Source organism: Crocodylus siamensis, unplaced genomic scaffold, assembly GCF_052110815.1.
Source record: "Crocodylus siamensis isolate JL-2025a unplaced genomic scaffold, ASM5211081v1 HiC_scaffold_651, whole genome shotgun sequence".
Classification (NCBI taxonomy): Eukaryota; Metazoa; Chordata; order Crocodylia; family Crocodylidae; genus Crocodylus; species Crocodylus siamensis.
In genome coordinates this window covers 1-9134 of record NW_028325059.1, presented here as the reverse complement: position 1 = coordinate 9134, position 9134 = coordinate 1, and the positions used below count along the sequence as shown (strand labels likewise).

Genomic DNA, 9134 nt, shown 5'->3' with positions numbered 1-9134 from the left:
GGTGAGATAATTAGGTTCCTCAGGTAGCCAGAACCTGCAGGAGACACCCCAGTGTCAGGAGCTCGTTGTTAGATGGATCCCTGGGTAGGCTGACTATACGTCCCGCTTTGGCTGGGACTGGCCCAGTTTTAGGAGGCCAGTCCTGGCCAGCTGCTGGAAATTAAAATGAACATCCTGGGCACAGGGTGGGGAGGCAGAGCAGCAGGAACTGCAAAGTAGGATGCCCTAGCAGAAAGCAGGATTGCCCTAAAATAGGTTTGTTGGATTACTAGAATGACCATTAGAAAGAAGAGATGATCATTAACAACTATGAGGTAAAACATAATGGGTCAGTAATGGGCTATTGACTACCTTAGTTGCCTGGATTGTAATGCCAGAGCTCCACCATGACACCCCAGCCCTGTCTGTGCCTACAGCAGTGCCACTGAGGTGGGGAGCCAGGGGCCAGTGTCCCAGATTTTACATTGTCCCATAGGGTTACCTTATCCCTGGGGAAGGTGCTGGGGCTGGCGAGGAAGGAGTGGGGAGGATTGCAGTGTGTGAGGCACCAGAAGATATTCCCCTGCTCCCCTCTGTGCTGTTCCCTGAAATGGATTTGTGGCATCTGATCATATTCCCCAGCACTGTCGCTCTTTGCCGGACCTGCAAACATCTAGCTCAAGAGGGAACATTGCACGCTTCCTGCACCACTTCTCTCTCCTTCCCCTTACCCACCTTTGCAAACACACTTGTGCATTACCCCGTGTACAGCATTGTGGGGCTCAGGGGGAGGTGGTAACAGTGCCATCCCCGGGGGTTACTCACGCTGCACTCTTATTATACAGTGTCCCATCTACCCAGCACCACTGGCCTTCCACTTCCTGAGAATTCAGACCAAGGCAGTAGTCACGCATTTCTTTCCGATCTGGAAATCTTCCTTTCACCCAGTTGAACAGAAAATCCTGGAAAAAAACAAAATGCAATCTCACCAACTGCAGGGGCTGATCAGACAGCATGAGGTAGCGTCCCTGAAGGATGGGAGTGCTGGAGTGAGGGAGCCCCTCACTAAAAGAACATGGAGGCTTCTCCGAACCCTGATGTCAAAGCAAGTGTGTGTGCGGGGAGTGGGGGGGTAAAGGCTCTCCCTGCAATGGGCACAAGTTACCTGCTCAGCTTCCGTGTCAACCACCACTAGGTGGGAGCCCATCCCCATGCAGTTCTTCTCACTGTCATCCCAAGGCCCGGCAGTATCATGGGAAAAGTAGTAGCAGCTGGTGCGAAAGGGTGTCCAGCCCTTGGGACAGCATATCCAGACCCGCTCTGGGAAGGGGAAGAAAGAAAAAGAGCATGAGTGCTCACCAGTATATGTAGCAAATCCCTGCTGGGCTTCCTCGTCTTCCTTCCCTCTTGACAATACTGGGTTGTTACTCCCATCTATTCTAAGTCTGCTACGGGGCAGAGTAGAAGTAGAACGCGGGATGTGCTGCTGTTAGATGCTGTTCTCCAACATGGTCAATAATCCTAGCGCAGACTGACAAACGTTAGTTGCCATGCTAATGCCACACACTTTCAAATCCTTCTGTAGACAAGGTGCGCATCTACGCAAGATGTTTACTGCAGTTGCCTAATTAGCTCTGCAGTAAACATCTTGGCATCTACACACGTGCCCCTGTTAGGCTGCAGCAAACTAATCAATTCCACCCCAGGTTAGCATTTGTAAATACAAGTACTATCCTGCTGCAGAGTTTTTTCATGCGCAGCAACACGTGTAGCTGCTGTTGGGGCTGGCTGGGGCATAAGGGTGCTTCAGTGCAAGGGTTGCCTGCTAGCTAGCCCTGCACTGGAGCACCCTCATGCCTCGGCCAGTCCATCTGCAGCATGGTGAGCCAGGTCGGAGCAGCCCCGGGCAGACAGGCTGACCCCACTGGGTCCCGTGCCAGATGGGGCTGCTCTGACCAAGCTCAATATGCTGCAAGCATGGGTGAACATGTACACACAGCTCCTGGGAGCAATACACTCTGGCACAATATGCACTGGAGTTTATTGCTGCACACTGATATGCACATGTAGATGCACCCACAGGCAACAGGACTCAGTTAATGTGGTTTCACCACTTCCTCTGGACAGGCTCATCAGTAATCTAATGGACCTTAGTATCAGGGACCATTTCCTCCTCCTCAACCTGAAGACTGAAGTGCACAGGGTCCCTCTGATTCCCTGTGTCTGCCCACTCCACACTGACTCCTCACCCTCTTCTTTCTTTACAACTCCCTTTGCCCAACAGGTGACATCATTACTCCTCTCTTGGCCTTCTCTGAGTCAGAAACCTCCTTTTTTATCCATCTCACAACATTGCCTCTGCAGCCCCTATAGCTGTTTGCTGTCAGTCTGACTCTGGGTGTGCAACAGGTCTCAGCCTTGCTTCTGATGCTGGGGTAATTCCCCTCTCCTACAGTGTCACTGACCTTTTCCTTCAGCTGCCCGTGAGACACAGAGCCACTCAGAGCTATTCTGAGGTAAGGTCTTGTGCTCTCCACAGTTCTGCTGATGGGGAACCACTGGAAAAGGAGAAGGAAAGAGGAGTGAGTCAATTTTTCTTTTCCCCCACCCCTTCTCCTTCCCTGCAGCCAAACCAAATTGTCCTACATACTGTGACCAGAAACTGACCCAGCATTGTAGCTCCTTTATTAGGTATAGGACACAAGCACTAAATATGCAACAGCTCATGTACAACTTGTCATGATCATAATGAACCCAGCTGGCAAAGACATGAAGCGGTGATGTCATCTCATTTGTTACTCCATACTCACCTCGGAAGTCTAGGTAGAGAGCAAGAGGGACCAGCAATCCTCATCTGCTGATAAGAATAGTGATGTAATTGATATGACGAACCTGCTGGAGTGATTTGCCCAACTGGAAAGTTGACTGCACAAGTCACAGTCTGTCTAGCAAGAAGAAGGTGGGTAATGGTTGGCAGGATCACTCTCCTGGTACAGGCACCTTCACTTGCTACTAAGGTTACTGAAACCTTAGAGGCAAAGAATGTTTCATGCACATGAAGCACCATGCTACTTCACTTAGCTGAGGCAGGGAGCACAGATAGGGTCAGTTGGTGTTAGTTTAATGCCTTCCTGGCTACCCTCCAAACCTAAGGAATTTAGACTATCAAATCTGACCAAAAGAACAGGGCCTTTGGCCCCTGATTGAGTCTGGGGAGAGAAGAACAGTGGTGTTAGGAAGATTTCAGTTTGGGAGTCATGTTCTAGAGGTCCCGTTTAATTGGTAATAAGACATTCTTTGATTTTCTAGAAACTATGCATGGGGATTTCTGGAAACAGAGGTACTATGTTCACCCTGGACTGGCTGTATTACAAAGCTCATTGTGATGCATAAAGAGGAAGTGAGCCCTAGCCTAGGAAACAGCAGGTTCTGTAAGGAACAATGATGACAACTTTTCTCTATTCATTACCAGGAAGAAAGGATGGTTGCAGCCAGTCACATCTACACCTCTTGTTTCCAGAGAACCAATTTCCCAAAACTAAGCAACCTTTGCCAAAGAGAAAAAATGCAGACAGGACCGTGTGAATGGAAGCTGCGGGTGTTTACTAAGTGGCCAAAGAGCCATTTGTCTATAGTTAAGAAAGAGGTAACCATTAACAAAAAACACATCCTTATTTATGCCACTTGAAATGAAAAAGCAACACATGACAAATGGAACATGTGGAAATATACAACAAGGGGCAAAATGGTGGATGTGGAGGAGGATAAACGATGGTGCAGTCTTTGGTAACCTGGGCCCATTCCAACTAAATGTGTTTTAATGCAGCAGAATGGAAAGATCAAACAGCTCGGGACAAAGAAGAACACATCTGCAGTATGGGTGACTGTAGGTGCATAGGATGAAGGAATATTAGAGCTGCTTTGCCAAACCAAGTGCCCTACCCAGGCACAAGAAACTGGGTGAGACTTTTGGGTCTCTGTGGTGTGGGAGGCCAGCCCCAAGTGATGCAATGATCTCTTCTGGCCTTCGGATCTACAACAAGCTTTCTTTCCACCTCTGGACAGATCCAGCCTGATGAAGCAAACTACTTACAACCAGGTGTGTAACTGCACCAGAGCATAATACTGCAGGCATGATGCATGTCTTGAAATAAAACATTGATGTTAGCATTATAGGGGAGTGTGTAAGTCAGGGTGGACCAGTGTGTTGTAGCTTGATGAGAATTGTGCTGCGCAAGTGATTTTTTATTATGTATAGAAACTTACAGAAAGAACTCCTTACGGTAAAAGGTAGCTGACTTACTACTACTTTTGCAAGGGTTTTGTGACTAACGTTGTTCCTATTCTGTCACACCACAAACCTCCTCCTGGGAAGCCACAATTCCTCAACACGCTCTGTTTCCAAGAAGACTTTCTCTATGTCTGTCATGGTCCACCAGGCCAGGCAGCCTAGTGAATAAAGCCAGTCATGGAGCTGGGGGTTTCAGGGGTAAGGGTCAGAAGCCACAAGTCAGGAGCCAAAATGCCAAGCCAGGATCAGGAGCCAGGAATCAGAAACCTAGTTACCGGCATGTCTACATAAGATGTATACTGCAGAGTAGACAAGCTACCTCCACAGTAAACGTTGCAGGTCTACACATATGCCCCTTTTAGGCTGGAGTAAACTAATTAACTCTGCAGCATGATAGTACTTGTAAATACAAGTACTATCCTGCTGCTGCGTTTTTTACTCCACACCAGCACGAGTACACAATGCCCCAGCTGGCTGGGACACGAGGGTGTTTTAGTGCAGGGACTGCCTTCTGGCTAGCCCTGCACAGGAGCACCCTTGTGCCCCAGTCAGCCCCTCTGCAGCATGTTGAATTAGTGGGGATCAGCTCCAGACAGGCAGGCTGACCCCCTGGACCTGCTGCCAGCCCAGGCTGCTCCAAGCCAGCTCAGTGTGCTATGATCCAGGGTGCATGTTCAAATGGCACACCCAGGAGCAATAAACTCCAGGGCAATAAGGTCCAGAGTTTATTTCTCTGCATTAAATGCATGTGCCCACCAAAGGATAATCCATAGGACAAAGTCCTAAAGTAAATCAATCCAGGGACAGGAGTCAGGAAACAGATCTGCAGGGAGAATCCAAAAGCTGAAATCCAGGAGCTAACCAAAGGCAGGGTCAGGAACCAGGGAAGCCAAAGAAGTCACTGGGATAGGTGTTGTTCAGACACTGGAGACCAGTGTGTTATGCGGCAAGGCTCAGGTGCTGGAGGAGGTCCTTAAATGTAGCTCCAGAAGCAATCAGAGGGAAGGGGCGGGGGTCAGCTGGCCTTGGTTGGCAGTAACTGGGTCAGTGCACTTAACATGCGCTGGAGGGCAGGTGCTTGCCTGAGCTATACAGAACTGACCCAAGCTGTAGCACAGAAGCTTTACAAAGTCGCACTGCGCATCTCTTAACACACTAGAAAGTGTGAGGCATTCTTCTTGACACAGTGCTCTCCTGTCCTTTCTCCAGGCCCAGACTCCTGGCCTGCCCTTCCTTGTTTGACAGCCTGCTCCAGCCACGATAGGTTTTTTTCTGTCCAGCATGTGATTTCCCTCTTGGTTCAGTTTTATGCACTCAGTTCTCAGCTGTTTGCCTTTAAGTGTCCTTCCCAAACACTTCCCCTCCCTCACTGGATAATTCACCTGGGTTTACTTACCAAAGAAGGCAACAAGGAGAACAACACACAGCAACAGCAACAGACCCGAGATCAACCATGGGAGCCACTGGGGTGGTTTGCAGGGTTCATGTTGAGGTGGGCTCTTCTCTTTCAGTGCTAAGGGTGAAGAAATCCCCAAACCATCAGTTCTCATTAGAAAATTCCAGTCTGCTTGGGATGTGCCGCAGACGGAAAATCCTCCTGACCACCCACAATACCAGACCTTATCCAGGAGCTGCAGCAAGCTCAAAGACAGCCTCAGGGCATGGTCAAGTTCTCAGTCAAACATTACTATTCCAGCTAGCAAACAGCCAGAGTTTGAAGGGTCTGAGAGAGCCCCCTTTTCCCTGGGCAGAGCCCAGAACCACCACGCTCCACAATGACCTTGATGCAGAGACAGGGAGAACTTTTGATTTCTTCTAGTCTGCTTTTCTCCTTCACCTGATAGAACACAATGAGTGCGTCTACATGAGACGTTTAATGCACATTAGACTAATTCTACTGCACATTAATGCAGCTGGCAAAATCTGTGTAAATGAGCTAATGTGCAGTAGATTTAGTCTAACGCCCATTAATGTCACTTAAAAAGCATTAATCTGCACTAATGAGCAGTAACATCAATTATGATGCATTAAGTAATGTACTGTAATTACAGTGCATTAATGAACATGTAGACATGCCCGCTGTGTACTACAGGTAGCATAAGCAGGGCACCAACAAGAAGAACACTGAGGGGAAGGAAGAGGCAAGTTCTTGGTTGCCCACATTTTTCTGCCATAAAGCAAACAGATGTCTGCTGTAATAAAGCAACCACTAGGGGTGTGCAAAGCGGGCTCTAGTTGATTTGGATTCAGATTCAGCCCAAATCAGGGACAGTGATTCAATTTGTTGATTCAGATCACTGTCCCTGATTCAATTTGGCCAAACCCGAATCTGAAGATTCGATGCTGATTCAAAGAATCAATGATTTGGACATAGACACAGCTTTAAATATTTTTTCTACATGCCTCGAGGTTACCAGCGTGGTTTGTAAATGCTGCAATGCTGGGGTGGGTGGAGCATCCCACAGGGGGGCGGCCCTCCACATGTTCAGCTGCAAACCTGCAGGTGGACCAGAAATGCATCTGGTTCACTTCTGGGTCTGCTGCTGAGCACATTGGGGAGCCCCCCATGATCCCCTGGGACGCTCCATGCGCCCCAGTATCACAGCATTCACAAGCTGCCTGCTACCTAGAGATTTTTAGAAAAAACATTTAAAGCTGTGTCTATGTCCAAATCACAAGATCTTTCTGGATTTCTCCAAATTGATTTTGAGGGTTCTGATTTGATTCAGAGAGACTAAAGGGTCCTCTGATTCAATTTGGATTCAGAGATTTGGCCACTGAATCGGGCCGAATCTTCAACAAATCAAATCAGGGATTGAAGCTTCACACAGCCCAAGTAACCACCTGTCTCAGCCACAAATTTTAGGCGTTTCTGAGGCAACAAGGGACACAGATGTTTGTCTGCTTGGCCTTCATGCTGCCATACATTTTTTTTATTGTGGCATAATGGCAATGTCTGGTTCCAGCCTCAGTAATTCACCAGCAGCAGCCAGAACTCAGGCAGGGCATTGCCAGTCCCGGGCCTGGGAACATGCTGTGCTGGGAATGGGTGGGTGTTACTCCTCCAACATACGGCCATTGTAGTGGCATCTTCCCAGACTGTCTACAGGTTTTTGTGTGTTAAAGTATTGTAATGCAAGTTTGGATTGGGGTGAAACAAACATTCAGAAAGAGCTGCGGGTTTCATTTTCCATTGGGCTGTGCCTCTCTCTGCTGAGCAGCAATGACAGTCACCGCCCCGGGGTGCTATAGCTGACAGCACGGGGAGCTGTCTGCACCTCCACACTCCAGAGCCATTCAGGAGACCTCTTTCCAAGATAAGCTTTCAAGCGCCTGATTCCAGTCCCCTGTAGTCAGCTTCAAGGGTGAAGTCAAGGTTGTCCGAAAATCACTCCTATTCTCATTTCGCTCTCTCTCTTCTTGTGTAACCCCATTATGGTTTCTAGGCGCCTGATCCAGCGGTGTGCTGAGAAATCAGCTTGTCCAGCAGTGGATAGGAAGTCACCCCAGCCCTCCCTTCACACTAGAATGGACATTTGATCAGGGCTCCTGATATCCTCCCTGCTCCCATCTCAAACAGCACCACATTTACCAGGCCCTAGCCCTCTTTCAGGGAATGTGGCGGCTCGCCTTCACCTGCACCACAGACAGCACAAAGCTCATCCTGGCCACGTCTTCCCCCTGGCTGGCCCACTTACTCTTTAGACCTATTTTTCTGTCCCAATCCCTGCATGTGTCACTAGTAACACCTCCCACGGTACCTCTTAGCCCTTCTTGGTTGCTCCGTGGAGATCCCTGAACTGCTCCAGATCCCTCAATCCATGTCTCCTCAAGACTTCCCTCCTTGATCCTTTCCTTCAGATCTCACGGACAGACAGAAGTGTGGGGCTGCAAAGGCCCTGCAAGGAGGCACATTCCCGATTCCCTCTATCCCAGAAATTCCTCTGATCAACTTCTCTTGGGAATAAGCTCACCTGTGCCGATTGTTTCTCAGAGCCAGGCTGGACTGTGAGCACTCAACATAGACGGTTCCACAGCCCATTCCCCAGACCCATTGGCCCCATCCCCACATTGGGTATTTACCTTTGGCCTCTGCAGAGGGTAATGGGTCCTTGAACTTGACCTCCGCGTAGGTGATCTCGGACGCCATTCAGAGACTGTCTGCAGATCCCTTACAGTCCTGTCACATTCAGGGGAGACCACTCCACTCCCTGGAGCCGGGGTGACCACGGCCACTGATAGAGTCCTTCCGAGCAGACCCCACTGGGAGCTGAAAACCCTGAGAAACCAGCCTCAGCTTTACAGAAACTGCAAGGAGAGGAAGAGGAACAGGAACTAACCAGCTGAGGAGGAAGTGGCTGTCCTTCTTCCCCATGAAAATACAACCTAATGGGGGCAGATCCAGAGGGGGTGCAATCACACCCTGCTTTCAGACCATGTCATATGTGCAGCAGCTGGGGACTTGTTAAAATCCCCAAATCAGGAAATAGCTCTCCCATGACACTCTCTTCCCCTCTGTGCTCAGCAGCAGCTCCCCTTTCCTCCTCTTCCAGTCTCCTGCTCCCCCACCTGTGCCTGCTGCTGTCTCTACTGTCCGTGGCTGATCCAGAAGTAGGGGAACTCCAGAGCTGCTCCTATCCCACTCCAGCCAGGCTGGACAGGGGTTGGACTGTGGCTCAGCTCGGGACAGCGGCCGTCAGTGGGTTCCCCTTCTCCATCTGGTCCCCCTGGATGTTCCCCATTACCCTGGGAACAGGTTGAGGAAGGGAAAACCTACCCACCACTGCCATTGCTGTCCCCAGTTGAGCCTGGCGCTCTGCGTAGCCCAGATGGAGTCGGGCAGGAGCAACTCTGGCGCTTTCCC

General features: G+C 49.6%; 1 protein-coding gene across 1 annotated transcript; it reads right to left on the bottom strand.

Moving 5' to 3' along the window:
- Positions 1–6: 6 nt before the first annotated feature.
- On the bottom strand, positions 7–9118 carry LOC149851626 (C-type lectin domain family 4 member A-like; the record flags this gene model as incomplete). Its single annotated transcript, XM_090030542.1, has 6 exons — positions 8354–9118; positions 5667–5783; positions 2445–2537; positions 1145–1299; positions 805–941; positions 7–34 (listed from the first exon to the last, which is right to left on the bottom strand). Coding segments are annotated over exons 1-6 (597 nt in total), but the record flags the coding sequence as incomplete, so codon positions are not given.
- Positions 9119–9134: the final 16 nt, after the last annotated feature.